Genomic DNA, 16,794 nt, shown 5'->3' on the forward strand with positions numbered 1-16,794 from the left:
GAGCAAGCTTGAACTGCAGCAAGGCAGTAAAGTTACCATTGACTAAAAGATGCTTCAGTACATAAAATAGAGTTGAATTGTCTACATATCAACATTTTTGTGTTACAGCGACCTAACTATTTTCAGAACATTTTTTGTGTTTTATTAAAACAAAACTGTAGAACACTTGTTTTTGGCGGGAATAGAAACATGCCTTGTAAGCTGCATCGACTGGACCTGTTCCGACTGAACATGCTATTTTCTCCTCTCCATCTGGTGCTACCAATTTCACTGTTGCCGTAGATAAAGCAAGTGTACCACATGTTGCCTGCAAAAGGATGAATCATATTTTAAGCCTAGATCCACCACTATGAGAGACTATATCTCACAAACAAATCCACTATTATGGATAAATGAAATGATATAACAAAAAGAGCTAGAGACTGGAATGCTCACATCGAGATATGGACTCTAGGGGAAGAAATTAAAAGATAAATCATAAATGTATATTTCTCTTGGAAAAAGGAATGCATGTGGTATCCAATGAATCAATATTTTCATCATGACAAGATAGCCTACTCGCCTTCACAAATATAAACCAAAGTATACACCAACCTGAGTATCTAACTATCAGATAATTCGTATCAACAAAAAACACAATTCATTCATGCCCCCAAAGATTGAACTCCAGCTGTAGTAAGCTTTATATATCTACTTTCAAGTAGGTAAACAAATAGCTTGAACTACATGAGTAGTTGTGTTGATGGTTACAACTACATGAAAGTGTGCTTGACAAAGTGAAAAATCCAGACATGATATCACATGCCGACAAGTGAGGTTTAAATTTAGATTAATTAGGATACATATTTGTCGGCTTTTAAATTTTCTGGTTAATAAATAGAAAGGAAGATATAGCAAAAAAACTATAAGCTCTGAAGGTAAAAAAGATCAGCAAGCACTGCAAAAGAAAAACTGTACAAGTTAGTCTACAATGTGATAGCTCAACGCATAAAATACAACTTCAAGCTATATCTAATTGTACCCACCGCATAACTCTATAGAAGTCTTGCTTTGCTTGGCACTGCCAGGCATGGGGATGGCGAAGTAGGCGCTGCAGCAGTTGGTGCAAAGGTGGAGCCGTAACCTAGTGCCATATTTTGCAGAGATGGGTAAGAGGCTATTTGAAAAAAGAAAAGGAACAGATGTAAAAATATCAAACTAAACAGGTGCAGTACATGCCTTCGTTATATATACATATGATGGAACCTGGCTTGGCACATTTGGTCCACCTCGATCCCATTGACGAAACCAATAGCTCTCATCAATCTAGCGAATTGAATTGACTACAAGCAGAGAAAACAAGTTCACAACTATATAGGGCAGAAGAGGAGGGGGCCTTATCAGGGGAGACAAAGAGAACCAACACTGTGCGAGTCCATCTACCTGGAATGAAACTCGCCATGGAAAGAGAGGGTGAGCTGGTTGGTCGCCATGGGCGGCATCCCCGGCCACGAGGTGCTCCACAGATGGGGCAACAACGGCGAGGGGCGGTGCGGTGATCCCATCCACCGGTTGCAGGTGCTCTTCGGGCCTCCACCAATGGGGCAACGACGACGGGAGCGGGCAGCGATCCCATCCACCGGCCGCTGGTGTTGTTCGGGCCCCATCACGGCTAGTAGGACTTGTTTCCATCGTGGTTGGATGTGACGAGATCTAGTCTGTAAAAGAAAATGTGCAAGTCTAATATCAGGGAGGAGGATGATAAATTCACATAAGAACAATATTGAATACAGTAATTAAGATTACCACACCTCACCAGAAGAATCAAGCAAGGTATCTTCATTCTCCAACCGTGTAATCTTTTGAGCTATTTCTGGCAATGCCTGAAAAGCAAGACAGTAAGTCTTGAGTTATAATCGGTGATATACTTTGATGGTAAACTTGAGTCTTTTGGCCAAAATAAGCAAATGCTCCACCAACCTGCATTTTGTTAGTTACCAAAAGATGTCTTGGATAAGGGGATTCAGGAGCATTTCATGTTTCTTAACTAAAGGGTCTTGGGAAAGCACATACTATTGTATATCATCTAGTGAAGGGTTGATCGACAGGCTCTCAAAGTAGATCGAGGTGGAAGATATCTTCTTACCACCGATCGTGTAGTACTCGACGTCGGTGACGTAGGGAAGGTAGTACACCTTGGCGCCGACGTGGTTGGATGGCAGTGGCGGGGTTGGAGGGTTGTGGAGTGGAACACCTCCACCGCTCACTGGCGTTGTTCCCTCCGCGGTCGCGACGCAACCCTTTTCCAACTCCAACGCTGCCCCCGACACAGTGCCGTGGACCCTGTCGCGCTGATCTAGAACTCCATCTGAGGGCAGAAAGGAGAATTGGAAGCCACAAGTCAGGAAGAGGAAGGGAGCAGGACTCACGGAGCAGCATGAATGGCGTGGAGGCGAACCTTCCATCGAGGACGCGAGGGCTATTGGGGGCGGAGTTTCTGGAACTCGAGGGAAACTGGATCTGAGCATGTATGGCTGTAATTGCTTTGGCACGCCATTACGGGGAGGGAGATTGGCGCGGGGTAGGGAGATTGCTGCGGGGAGACCCCGCATGGACCAGTGCGCCTCGCGTGCCCACTCGAGGAGCGGGTCGGTGACGGACGTCGCTGTGTCCACGCGGTCTGCTGCTTCTTGCTGATGCGATCCCGATTGCGTGGCGTGCCAAAGGTTGGCGATGGAGCGCGAGGACCCTGACCGCGCGGTATGCTTAGTGATGATCGACGATGGGTGGCCGCCGCCGCCACCGCCCACGGCGGGACCGACCTTCATAGGGAAGTGACTGGAAGGTCAGGAGCGTCCCCCTGAGTGTCCAGGCGACGACGCCATGGATTTCAACGATGTGAGAGTGAAAGGGGTACTCGAATCCAGATCCACCGAGGGAAGAGGAGGAGGAGTGGATCGGGGCGGGCTCACCTGTGCTTGCGCTGAATGCGAAACCTAAAGGAGGGATTGGGGATCAGAGATGGAGCACGCTGACGGAGCGAATGGTCGCTGCCGATGACGAGGGCCACCAGCAGCTCTCCCTCGTTCTCGGCTTCGCGCGCGGGCTTCGGATGGCAGCAGAGGGAGTCGAGATGGGCCGACGGCGAGCAGGAAGGCGCAGACCTCGTGCGATGGGGGAGACGGAGAGAAATGGGAGCAGATCTCGCAGGGGTTGGTTGTGGAGAGGGTAGGGTGCGTGCGCACTGGAGCGTGGAGATCAGACGACGCACCCGAGCGAAGGGACAATCGTACGGTCGAGGTGAGAGGGCAGAACATGGTGCACGGATGGTCTACATTAGAGTCTTATAGAGTAGTAGAGATTTTTTCTCCACCTATTAAAAAACTAAAATACACATAAATAGAGATAGAGGAGCCAACGCTTCACGCTACCTGTGGCGGTCTTCTGTTCACTTCCGTCGAACAGAGGGACCGACAGAGGGCTGCGTTGCGGGCTTGAAGGCGCTCCATGCAAAGGGAGGGGTGGCCGTGCGGCGAGCGCTGCGGACAACCTTAAACGTCAAGTGAGAGCATCTCTAACGATGTGTCTTATAAAAATGTCTTATAATTTAAAAACGAGTATATTTTATAGAATTTAGGACACCAAAAAAATTCCGCTCCAACATTAAAACCTCAAATCTAGATTATAGGGTAGCCCACTACGGTGTAGTATATTTGAGACATTTGAGAGTGTCTACTATAATTTTTTGACCAAGATTTATGAAATGTGGTATTGTTGGAGTAATTTTTCCTGCGTAGAGCCTTATATTTTAATTTGAGACACCAGTTTAATGTATTGTTAGAGATGCTCTAAGTACATTAACTAATATCTAACTACGATAAGAACTAGTTTGAAAACTTAAATTCCCTTTGAGGATTAAGAGAAAAATTACCTCATTTTTCACTAACTAATATTTGTAGAGATTGGGGTTTGAACCTAGGTCAAAAGAAACAAATTATCGCCTCATAACTACTACATCGCACTACTATAGGTGGGACTTTCACCCTTCATAGGTCGTCTCGCGTAAATCCAAAAAATACACACTCATTTGGGTTTGAACCTAGGTCACAACAAACAAACTATCACCTCCTAACAACTACACCAGTTATTGATTTGTGTTATATAACTTAAGTACTAAATATTCTAATAATTTTGAAATAAAAACATTGTGTCGGACGGGGCCGGCACTGTAGACCGAGAAGACGACCCAGGCACGACACAACTCCATGTTAAATTGTATCAGACCGGACTTTTGCACTATTAAATGGGTCGTGCCTTAGGCTGGCCCGTTAGACAACCAATTTGATCATCTATAGTCTAGTACCAAATCTCTCACTGTCCCTGATCTCGTGAGTGTGAAAAAAGCAAGAGAAAAAACTTTATCTTGTCTGACCCACACCACATACCTCCCCATTCGCACTCAACTATTATAAGAGTTGGATCATGTTCAAATAACTATCTCATTTAAGCAATGTTTGCCTATATGATACATATAAAGTGTAGCAATGTACAAGCAGCTAACTAGTTTTTATTTATGTTACTAACTTGTCCATATAAGAAGCTAAAATCGATTAAAAATTGAGCGACATCGATGTATATATAGTGGGCCATAGAGGAGCGGTCCGTAGTAACCTAGAGTAGCTGTGCAGCTAGACGACCACAGATCAACTGGTAAGCTCTACTATTACAATATATGCACTAATAAGTTTAGAGATGTTATATATGCAAAATATGGGGGAGGCAATGGTTCATCGTCATGACCCAAACTTTGATTGTGACATGAACTGTTTGATGGAGACATGCATGCTAGCGATGGAGGAAAGACATATGGACGATTAACTCTAACTTATCAAATTTTGTGAGTGCCACCTAACATGATTATGCCCTAACTGTGTTTTCAAAACATGTGTAGGTACACACTTTTCGATGAATTATTTGACGCAATGACGATGAATGTGAAAGCTTAGAGGACGAGTTTTTCTGTCTCGTAGGCGTAGCACAAGTATGACCACTTGTTGGTCCACCGAGCAGGAGCTAGAGGTGCGTAGAATGTGAGGACCTATGGCAACGTGATGCCTACGAACGTTAGTGTGAAGAGCATTAGAAGACACAACATGGCTACTTCAACTCTTTTATGCAGTAGCAATAGACGATGATTCAAATAAAGTACTCTTCATTTATAGTTTTGAAAACTATCTCCACAATACTAACATATTTATTTAATGACAACGACTGCTATGCAAGCAGTCCTTCTGTGCAAGCATACAAGTAAACCATCTGATACATTAGATCGTGTTCCAATCGTAGGTCACATTTAACACTTAAACCTTTCCACCACCAGCTCAATAATTTTTATTAAAAAACCCTAACAAATCATGATTGTATCTGTGGTTTGATCGTAATCTAATGGATCAGATGGTTTGCTTGCACAGAAAAACTGATTGCATAACTCGTTGCCTTAATTAATAGACATCATTCTACAAATAGAGATTGAATGTGGTCCTCTTGGAGTTTCGACCGCCGCCGTCATCACAATGTAGCCCTTTTGTCTAAATCGTAAAAAAGAAGCAATGAAAAACCCTTTAGTTTGCTCAACTGCCAAAACGAAGAGAGAAAAAAAAACTCGAACTCTCAATTGAATCGCAAAAACAAATCCTCAGCTGCAAAGACGGAGCAAAAGAACACGAAGACCACGTGAAATGCCCCGAACAGAGAAAATTTAAAAACCTTCAGCAGAAGTGAAAAAAATTCTTTTGCTTTCATTGAGAGTCGAACTCAAGACCTCCCGCTTACTAAACGGGTGCTCTAACCAACTGAGCTATGAAAGCTTTTGTTTAAAACAATAAACTTATAAAATATATCCAAATATAAATACAAATAAATAAATACTTCAAGACTATACAATTTAAAAAAAAGATTATATATGTACTCCGCTTCATGCTGTGCAAGGGCGTAGATAGGCAGACGGGTATTTATTTCCGTTTAAAAATCTTATTTGCAGTTTAAAAATCTTATTTGCACTCTAAGAACTATTTCTGCCTTTTATCTTTGATTTAGCCTTACTCTGATTTAGTGAGAAATCTAAAATAAAAGATGACTATATTTGAATAACCATTTAAAGATGTTGGAAGATACTACCTCCGTTTTAAAATAATATTCGTTTTAGTTTTCATAATAATATTCGTTTTAGTTTTCATAATAATATTCGTTTTAGTTTTCATATCTATATTCACCCGGATGGTTATGAATATAGATATATATTTAGAACATATACACTAAGTATCGTATGAATCCTCTAAAAAGCTAAAACGAATTTTATTTTTATATTCGAATGGAGAGAGCATTTTCTTACCAAATCGTTATCCTTAGCAATTAGAAACGTTAGTGCCTTTTGGAGTTGCTCCAATTAGTTCAGGCATTGAGTGAGAAACAAGAATGTGAACATTCACGAAATCAGTGAAGCCCTGAGCACAATGTCCTGTTTCATTGTATATAAAATAAAGGTCTGACTGAAAACAGCTCAGTGCTCCAGTCCAGAAGGAACTTTCCCATTAAAGAAAACTCGGTGCCACTTTTAGCAAGGTAATGAACATAACAGACAGACGGTGCCGAGGTAAAATAACATGGTACCTGGTATCTAAGTTATGATATATCGTTTATACTTATTCATCAGGTAGTTGAGCAAAATATGGAAAATGGGAGAACACAGTATATCAACCACAATGAAAGACAGATTCAGCGATAAAGGCTCTCAGATCTCAAGTTCTCAGCAATCTCAGTTTCCCAGCGGTCACCATTCTCGAGCAATTTCTCCTTGTCGTACAGTAGTTCCTGCATCGAAGCATGTCAAGGCTTAGCAGCAAGACATCAAAAACTTGAGATAAAAACCTACAGTGAAATCAAATAGTTTACCTCGTGTGTCTCAGTAGCAAACTCAAAGTTAGGCCCCTCAACAATAGCATCGACTGGGCAAGCCTCTTGGCAGAACCCACAGTAAATGCATTTGGTCATGTCAATATCATACCTGTGAGGAGATAAAAGCAACAGAAATTCAGATTAAAGTTTAATTGCAGAACACAGTGGGTAAATCATAGTTCTATTGACAAAAAAGAGAGAAAAACCTTCATTTTGATTACCTTGTGGTTCGGCGACTGCCGTCTTCACGTTCTTCAGCCTCAATTGTAATTGCCTGAGCTGGGCATATCTGGACATCGTTTATACCATGTGAGCAATGGTTTTTTTTCTCTCTCAAATAGCCAGAGTTATGTATCAATAACTGCTACCTTAGGTACTACAAAAGCCATCAACAATGCAACCACTATAGGTCAAGCCTACCCCCACTACACTAGTACAACGAAAGACCATTTCACTATACTAAATTAGTCAAAAACACCACATGTTGAAGCAATACCAAAGTGGTTGGTAAATCTAATACGAGTTAGTGGAGAGGAGCCTATCAATTTTTATCTCTATATCACGAATTGCTGGTATTTACATATGAATGTATAATGCTGATATTTCACAATTGAATGTATAATGCCCCCTTCAAAATTTCTGTTGCCACCTTATATGAACTTGCTCCATATACAACAGAAAGATGATAAGGAGCACCTAAAACACTGGGCAGCAATATGATAAAAAAATTGCTTTCAAGTGACTTATGTTTCAAATATATTTTTAAGACAAGATACATTAAAATATTAAAATCATAGTAACTCTTATAAACTCAAAAGGACCCACAATCAGGGTTTTGCGTTCCAACTCAGCTAAAAATCTCAGATCCTGGCAGCACAAATACCAGTAGGTAACTGGTATTTTGACAATAGATATTTGATTTGACAACCACTACTCAGGAAAGATAGAAAAACAACTGGTTCCTGGCTGTATTTGATGTTCATAATCTGAAGTAAAACTTTAAACATAAGTACAACTTACAGCTTCGCATAGTTTACAAGCAATGCAACGCTCTTCCCCAGATTCGTAACGTCTGAGAGCGTGCTCACCACGGAAGCGGGGACTCAGAGGACCCTTCTCAAACGGATAGTTAATCTGCAATGTGGTGAGATTAAAACAGTCAACGGAAGCATGCAACTACAGTACATATAATGTCATAAACCAAATTCACCACTCACTGTAACGTTTCTCTCGAAGAAGTACTTGAGAGTTAGCATCAAGCCACGGACCATTTCAGTCAAAAACAATGTATTGATGCTCCTTTCAAACACTGAAACAAGAAAATCACAATGAGGGGAAACAACAATATCTCGGCAGCAATAAACAAAATTGCAAACGATCATACTCTTGTCTAATGAACAGAAAAACATCATCAAAACTCACCAGCATTCCAATCTTTTGCGATATCTTTTGCAAGCTGTTCTTTCTCCTCTTCCTCTGGTCATTAATAGGATTAAACCCTCAGAGGGAAGTAACAATGAACAAACTCAAATTCTGTATGTAAACACATAGTAGGACAAGGAAGTCTAACTGTGAAGAAATACAACTCATATAGTAATCTGCCTAATCAACCATCAACTTCAAATGTACAGTTCAACAGACAATCCTCAAAATAAACCAAGACAGGAAGGCACAACTTCGTATTTGAGAATTTCATGTCGGCTGAAACTTGAAAGTCAAATTTAACTGGTTACCCAACACTCATCCTGAAAAACTGCTCTTTCACACAGCCGAAGGTACCAAAACTCATCACCAGACAACTAATTGCAAACCAGACACTCATATAGAACTGCGCTAGATTATCCTCATCAATTTCTGATTTCAAGTTCATCATCCTATTTGGGCATGTCACGTTGATTGAAACTTGGAAGACATACAATCAATCAATAACCCAAGACCAAACCATTTCATACATCCCTTAATTAACTGCTCTTGGGCACTACTATTAGGCCGGTTATTCCCATCCCATCCCATGTGGATTGGATGGGATTGGAAAAAATTATGAAAGATTTTAACTTGTATGAAATTTAAACCTACTCAATACCACCCAATCCATATAGATTGAGAACAAAACAAACAAGCCCTTAACATGTAGGTAACCAGCGCAACATGAATCGCACTATTTGTGTGGTACCGATACTGGCAAACAACCCAATAGAAAGGGGGAGAGCACTGACCTTTGAACCGCTTGGGAATCCCCGCGTTCATGTAGGTACGGAGGTGCCCCTGCATCGCCGACGTTGTCGGCCCGAGCTGCGCCTGCAACAAACACCAGCACCACAGAGTCACACAAGCATCCGCAACTACCGGCACCCAGGAATGACAAGGCTCTCGACCAGAGAATTCGCGAGCGAATACAGGGGATCTGGCACCCCGGAAGTGCCGGGCACGGGCGGAAAGGGCTAGGGATTCGTACCGACTGTCTCGCGCGGAGCGCCTGCGCTGCCTGCCGGGCTAGGAGCGCCGCCATGTGGTGCGACCTCGACGGTGACGAAGAGGCGGAGGCGATGGGCTCGGAACGAATCGAGGGAGGTGGAGGCGTAGAAAGGGACGTGCTGGGCTGCTGCCTGTAGGTAGGGGTTGCGGAGATGGCAGGGTGGACGAGCAAAGGAGGAGACGTGCTGTGGGTTGCGATTTGCGAGTGGCCTGGGCTGTGGGCTGGGTGGACTGGGAACTGCGTCGGAGAGCGCGGCAGGGGCCCAAACAGATCTAGGCTAGGGATGGGTATTTTAAAACTCAAATCTAAATCCGAATATTGTCGGTCTATTCGAGTTTTCGGGTTCGAATTCGATTCCTATATATATGCTAAATTTGAAGATATGGATTCGGGTTCGGTTTCTAACCTTTCAAACCCGAATAGACAAAATAAACCGAAATATAAAAAAAACTCTTAATATGTGATGATATTATTATATGATTTATGAACTTATTAGCTAAAAAATATGATGTCATCTTAACGATAGTATATATCTTTCTATGCTAATTTTTATAGTCACTTGTTCTAATAATAGTACTTTAATTTATTATTCATTGTATATATTTTAACAAAAGATACTAGTTTCTCTACTATTTGGATCTATTCGGTGGACTGAATAGACCAAACTGAAATTGTGAGTCTATTCAGATTCGGTTTATAAAATTATTTTAAAAATTTTAGTTCTTATTTTTTAGAACCCGGATTTTCACGAATCTGAATAGATCGAACCGAATTAATCTAATAAACCGAATACCATCGAAGCGCTTCTTCCGGAGGTCGGTTTGGAGTGTTTTTTGGGACATGGGTGGCCATATAGGGTGTAACGTAAGACATAGCTGATTACTTTTCTCATATGGTGTTTGGTTCTCAGATTGGACTAATTAAGTTTAATAGAAAAATTAAACCATAATATAAAGACAAAAAGATAAGAATAGATGATGAGTCATTTTTTAAACATAATTAATCTATAACTAATTATAACACAACATTAGTGAATCATGGACTAATTAAGTTTAATATACTCATCTTATTGTTTTGTCTTTATATATATAATTATTTTATAATTATACTATATACCATACATTTAACTAGTATTTAAACATCTCAGTGACAAGACTAAAATTTAATATGCTAGATCCAAACGAGCTCATAGGATGATGTTGGGGACTTATTCTCAAATGCTATGAATTAAGAACAAGGCAACATAAAAAAATGTTAAATGTTAATGTACTTGTCCTTCGAAGCATTATTTCTCTAAGGATATAATAATCTTCGGACGAAGGTTATGAAGGACATACCTTCATAGATATGACATGTAAAATTAGGGGATGAAGGTTATGAAACATAAGACAATAACATAGATAATTATATAGTACCAAAATGTGAACATGTATTAATAAATAATCATGAATATATAAAAATTAAACTAAATTACATTTGCACCTTGAGTTTGACAGAAATACAAAGATACGAATGCGATAAAAAAGCGTGAACAGTACGGGGGTACTGTTCACCTATTTATAGGCATAGGGCGCAGCCTGTGTGAATTTACATTTATATCCTCTACAAATGATTACAATCATTACACGGTCTATCATGGGCCGATTGGTCATCTCATCTTTAAGTCGGTGCATTTTGAAATATACTACGAAGCTCCCTGACTGATAGCTTCGGCATCGTTCCTGTTCTGACCTTCCGAAGGTGCTTCTTCTCACAGGACCTTCGGTGACGAAGCAAACCCCCAACAGTAGCCCCTTCACGGCGCCAGATCGTTTTTCATAACGAGCTCGACCCGTGAAAAATTCTTTTATGCTTCGGGATACCGAAGGTCTGAAAAACACCTTCCCTAAGCTCGTTGCCGAGAAACGATTTAAATATTCCGAGTGCAAGACAGTCCCACCATAGAACGAGTTCACTTGATCTAGTGATTCGACTCCTCAGGCAGCATGGTCCACCGTTCAGCGGGTGTGGGCGGTTGTTCAGCGGGTGCAATCGTCCTATCGATTTACCTTCCCACCTGCAACACTATATATACAGACGGGTAGGTGTGAAGTTACCACAACATTTACTACTATTGTACTATTGTGCTGCCGAAAAATTCGACCACAGCCGAAGCTTATTCACCGTACTCCAAACCAAAGCTCCGTCACAAGAGGGAGCTTCGACAAAGATAAAAATTATTCAACTTCGCAAGAAGTTCAATCATCAAATGGCTAGGGTCCGTTCAACAGCTAGGGTTACATACGACGAAGAGGAGGCTGAAGCTGCTGGAACTGCCCCGATCTCCGAAGTGATGAGGCAGTCGGGACTGGTTATGCCAGAGGGTACTGCTGACAAAGATGCACCTACTGCCGAAGCTGAGCAGGTAGATATTGCAGAGAGTGAGGCTGACGAGGAAGATATATATGATTATTCTGCCACGCCATCTAAGCCCAGCCACTTGGATTTTGGAAAATCGACTGTCTCCGAAGCTGATACGCCGATGATGATAAAACTAGGTTACTTCGGAGAAGCCAAGAAGAAGCTGGTTCGCTTTGGTAGGGAAGAGACAACCCCGAAGCCAGAAAACAATGAGGTGGTAGTCTTCAGAAGCTTCTTTAAAGTAGGATTAAGGTTTCCTCTACATGGGATGATTGCAGATGTTTTGGAAAATTTCGAAGTTTATCTTCATCAGCTGACTCCTAACGCTATCGTTAGACTCAGCGTCTTTATCTGGGCTCTCCGCAGCCAAGGAGCGGAGCCGGTTGCCGAAGCCTTTTGCCGGGTACACGAACTTCACTATGAGACGAAGGCTAGAGAAGATGGATTGCACGAGAACTTCGGCTGCTATAATTTTGCTTATCGCAAAGACATGAAGACACCGGTGGTTAGCTACCGCACCAAATGGCCGACCGGTTGGAAAACTGAATGGTTTTATGTTAAGATTGATGAGAAAAAGGAGAAGTTAGTTTAGATCCTGCTAGAGCTAACCTTCGGGTTGACTAGGCCTCAGTGCAATATGACGCCGGGGACAGCATGCCCAGATGCTATGCGTGATTTTAGAGTTGTGTCTGAGCATATTGGTACTAGGGATCTAGTTCAGGAATATTTAGCCAATAGAGTATTCCCAACGTTGAAGGAATGGGATATGCCGAAGCTTAAAGGAGAGAAGAAAAAGAATGAACTCGTTCGGTTGCCTTATCATTTTAAGTTCAAGAAACACTTCAAAGAACCCTGCCAGGAATGGTTGGATACAATTGAAGTTATGTGCAATGAAATCTTGGGCAATTATACGAAAAAAGAAGATCAACTGATGACAGCAGCCTTTGGCACCCGGCCGAAACGAAGGCTAAACCGAGTAATGGACGCTTTGAAATTTGAATACCCAGACTATGAAAGGTTAAGCAAAGGTGCTGAAAGGCCGAAACGAAGAAGGGTTGTTAGTGTTGTACAAAGGCAAGCTACCAGGATGATAAAAGAGGATGAAATTTTAGCAAAAAACAAAAAATCTAGTCCTGAGCTAAAGGTAGCTGTGTCGAAGAAAAGAAAGGCTCCAGCTTCGAAGCTGAAGGCTGATTTAGAAGAAGAAGCTCCCTCAACGCCTTCTGTTACTGACGCAGAAGAAATTTTAAAAGTAATGACTGAATCTCTACCTAATAAGTTAAGTCCGCTGGGACCGAAACTGATGAAGCTTTTATAGAAGAAGAAGAAGCCTTCAGCTGCCGAGAAGCCTGCTGAACCAAAAAAGCGAAGAATTATTACTGTCATTGAGGCTATTGAGGAAACACCGCCACCAGCCTCAGCGCCAAAAATAGCAGCAGCCGAAGCTGCTCCTCCCGAAGCTGCTACTTCCGAAGCTGCAGCAGCCGAAGCCACAGATTTGGAAACCACACTCGAGGACATTGATGAAATGATTTTAAAAATGGCTAAGGAAGAAACTGCTGTAGCTGCTGAGGAGACCCCGGCCCCAGTGCCTGAAAAAGGGGAAAGATGCCTGGAAAAGAGAAGGAGCCTGCCGAAGATACTTTGGAAGAGGAAAATTTTAACTTTCAAAACATTATTGGGCAAGAATTGTCAAAGGCTGAAAAAGAAGAACTGAAGGACTATGCCATATCGTGCGGGTATCAGCCAGGGGCACTGCTCTTCGGCGGTGTTGCCGAAGAGAGTTTAGGATGCCTTTGGGACCAAATTGGGGCGAAGGTTGTCAGCACTTTATCGAAAAGTGTTGGTTTTCCGAAGCTCGAAGCTGATCTCAGCAGATACCGGCGACAACATATCGCCGGTAGACTATTTTATTCTAACTTTAAGGTAAAATTTTCCCTTTACTTTTTATTGTTTTGATATGAGGATGTTTTTTGATGAAAGTTATTTTGCCAGAGCCTACTGCTAAACAAAGCCTTGAGGATGCAACAAGACCTTGAGGATAATAAAAAAACCTTGAGGATAAGAAAAACGAAGTTATAATTGAGGGTTTAGAGAAGAAGATTAAAGATCATGAAGCTGCCCTAGAAAAGAAAGACTTCGTGCTTCAAACGATGGAAGGTTCACTGGCAGAAGCCCAAGCTGAGATCGCTAGATTAAACGGTGAACTTTCCCTGCAGTCAAAAAACTTTGAGCAAGAGAAGAATGATTTCCAAACAAAACTCGAAGCTGAGACTGAAAAAAGTTTAAATCTTCAGAAATCACTCAAAGATCTTCAGGAAAAATGCTTAGGCTTCAGCACCCGGTGCGTTCAATGACTGAAACAGGTCTTTAACTCAGTTGGGGCCAGCTCCGAAAAGTTTAAACCTTCGGTTGAAGACCTACCGGGGACACTTGATCATATTGAAGGTGAAGTTGATGCTCTCAACGAAATTATAGCTGGACATGGTGACTTTTGTGCCCTGTTAGCTTCTTGAGGCACAGCTATCGCTTTCATGAAGGCTGGCTGTACACATGGAAATATTGTAAACAAACCAAACTTCAGCTTGTCACCGGCAGACTTGAACGACATCCCCGACTTGGACCGAAGCATGGGAAACAGATTCGTTACTCAAATCTGGGCAAAGGGGGGCGAGATTTGGCTGGTGACGAAGCTCGAAGTCACCTTAAACCGGTAATAAACTCATACCTTGTGCTTACCTTTTTTCCTTGAAACTTAAATTTACCTTATAATGCTTGGACATGTACAGGATGACGAAGTCGAGGAGCATTGAGCCGAAGCCTAGCAGACAATCCGAAGCTTAGCAGATAATGATGAAGCTGAAAACCTAGCTGAGAAAAAACTCTAGGCAAGCTCTTGTATCATCCTTTGTAAAGAATATTATAATTTGAGAATCAGACTCTACTCTGTAAATTTGTCCATACCTTGTAATATACTTTTACATTTCCATCAATGTGTGAACTGCTTTGATGTGGACGAAACTTGTATTTTTTGAGCCGAAGGCGAAAACACCTTCCCTTCTTTTCGTACGCAACAAAGCATTGATCTGCTTCTGAAGCCTTATTCTTGGAGACGAAGTAACTATCTATTTGTATGATATGATGATGATGATCCTACGTATGCCTAAATGAATGTTTATGAATGCAATGTATGATGTAATGTATTGTGCAAGTGAATGCCCAGTCACACACATACAAAGCTTCATCCATAGCCTTCATTCCCTTCAGAATGACTGAAATCTCTTTGCCGTTTATTTTTCGGCTGCACCGCTTATTTTTCGGTGTAAGTTCTGCATCCCTTTAGGAACGTCTTTTGAACTTCTTCGCCTTATATTTCGGCGGTATTCGCGTTGACTTTTCGCGCTTCGCCTTCTATTTCGGCGGTATTCGCGTTGACTTTTCGCGCTTCGCCTTATATTTCGGTGGTATTTGGCTCTGCATTCCCTTAGGAATGACTTTTGAGCAGAAAACTTACGCTGCACTCCCTTAGGAACGACTTTTGTAACTTCGTCGTGCTCTGCATCCCCTTAGGGACGACTTTCGAGCTTCTTCCTGTTTTTTTTCTTTTTATGCACTCGATGGTGCATGCTCAGATTTTACATTTACATATCTTGGGGGACTTTGCCCTCGTAGGGCTAAATTAAAAAGGAAAAATTACAGACTATGGCCCCATTAAAAACCTTTCTCCCCCTTTGGAAAGGAAAAGAGTGCCATAGAAAAAATGAAAAAGATTACATCAATTTATACATAATATCGCCGAAGCTCATCCGCATTCCAGGATCTAGGAATGTCGTTGCCGTCCATGTCCTTTAACCTGTAAGAACTGGGTCTTGACAAAGATACTACCAAAAAGGGGTCTTTCCACTTCAGTTGAAGTTTGCCTACTGTGTCAGGGTTGGCTACTCTCCGAAGCACCAAGTGTCTTGGCTTAATGTCTTTCAATCGAACTTTTCTATCGTGCCATTTTATTGTTTCGGCTTGATATTTGTTGATATTTTTCATAGCCTGAAGTCTGGTCCCTTCTATAGTATCTTTTGTCACAGAATAATTAGCTTCGTCTTCAGCCGAAGCTACTGTTCTTATTGACCCCGTTTTAGCCTCTTCGGGGGTTATGGCTTTGTCACCGAACAATAACTTAAATGGTGTGAAACCTGTTGATCTTGATACGGTCATATTGTGGCTCCACACCACTTTAATCAATTCATCTGGCCACTTTCCTCTAGGCTAATTAAAGATTAGCTTCATTATTTCTGTCATTATAATACCATTTACTCTTTCGACAAGTCCATTTGACTTTGGATGTCTGATTGACACAAAATGAATCTTCGTGCCAATTTGATCACAGAATTCCTTGAAAGCTTCGGCATCAAACTGTGTTTCGTTATCCACAGTTATAGCCTTCGGCGCGCCGAAGCGACAAACAATGTTTTGCCAGAAAAATTTCTGGACTGTGACCGAAGTTATCGTGGCCAAAGGCTTCGCCTCAATCCACTTGGAAAAATATTCTACAGCCACCACAACATATCTTAAATTGCCTTGTGCTGGTGGAAGTGGACCTAACAAATCCAGGCCCCATCTTTGCAATGGCCATGTTGGTTGTATTAGCTGAGTCAAAGATGAAGGTTGTTTCTGATTTCTTGCACATTTTTGGCAATTTTCACACTTTTGAACCAAATCTGTTGCGTCCGAAGCTGCCTTCGGCCAATAGAATCCTTGTCAAAAAACCTTTCCCAGGAGAGGTCTGGACCCAATATGAGATCCACACAATCCTGCATGTATTTCCTTCATCAGTTCTATACCTTCAGTTCTGGATAAGCACTTGAGAAGTGGGGAACAAACTCCATGTTTATATAATTCCCCTTCTATTATGATATATGGTCTTGTTCTTGCTTCCATTCTTTTGTTATAAACCTCATCATCCGAGAGATGATTACCTTGGAGGAAAG

General features: G+C 41.7%; 1 protein-coding gene and 1 non-coding gene across 2 annotated transcripts; both read right to left on the reverse strand.

Moving 5' to 3' along the window:
- Positions 1 to 5,772: 5,772 nt before the first annotated feature.
- On the reverse strand, positions 5,773 to 5,846 carry TRNAT-AGU (transfer RNA threonine (anticodon AGU)). The gene has a single exon. It is a non-coding gene; the product is annotated as a tRNA-Thr (tRNA).
- Positions 5,847 to 6,477: 631 nt separating this feature from the next.
- LOC100283266 (uncharacterized) lies at positions 6,478 to 9,464 on the reverse strand. Its single transcript, NM_001294274.1, has 8 exons — positions 9,389 to 9,464; positions 9,150 to 9,231; positions 8,356 to 8,409; positions 8,151 to 8,242; positions 7,954 to 8,067; positions 7,155 to 7,222; positions 6,931 to 7,042; positions 6,478 to 6,849 (listed from the first exon to the last, which is right to left on the reverse strand). The coding sequence occupies exons 1-8, from the start codon at positions 9,440 to 9,442 to the stop codon at positions 6,754 to 6,756; spliced, it is 672 nt and encodes a 223-aa protein (NP_001281203.1). The 5' UTR covers positions 9,443 to 9,464; the 3' UTR covers positions 6,478 to 6,753.
- Positions 9,465 to 16,794: the final 7,330 nt, after the last annotated feature.

This window comes from Zea mays, chromosome 1, assembly GCF_902167145.1.
Source record: "Zea mays cultivar B73 chromosome 1, Zm-B73-REFERENCE-NAM-5.0, whole genome shotgun sequence".
In the NCBI taxonomy this organism is placed as follows: domain Eukaryota; kingdom Viridiplantae; phylum Streptophyta; class Magnoliopsida; order Poales; family Poaceae; genus Zea; species Zea mays.

Excerpts from the sequence above, each read along its gene's own strand:
- LOC100283266 (NM_001294274.1), bottom strand. The coding sequence starts at position 9,442 with ATGGCGGCGCTCCTAGCCCGGCAGGCAGCGCAGGCGCTCCGCGCGAGA. Across the intron at positions 8,068-8,150 it reads TCTTCGAGAGAAACGTTACA|ATTAACTATCCGTTTGAGAA; the intron begins GTGAGTGGTGAA and ends ACCACATTGCAG. Across the intron at positions 7,043-7,154 it reads GGCAGTCGCCGAACCACAAG|GTATGATATTGACATGACCA; the intron begins GTAATCAAAATG and ends ATCTCCTCACAG.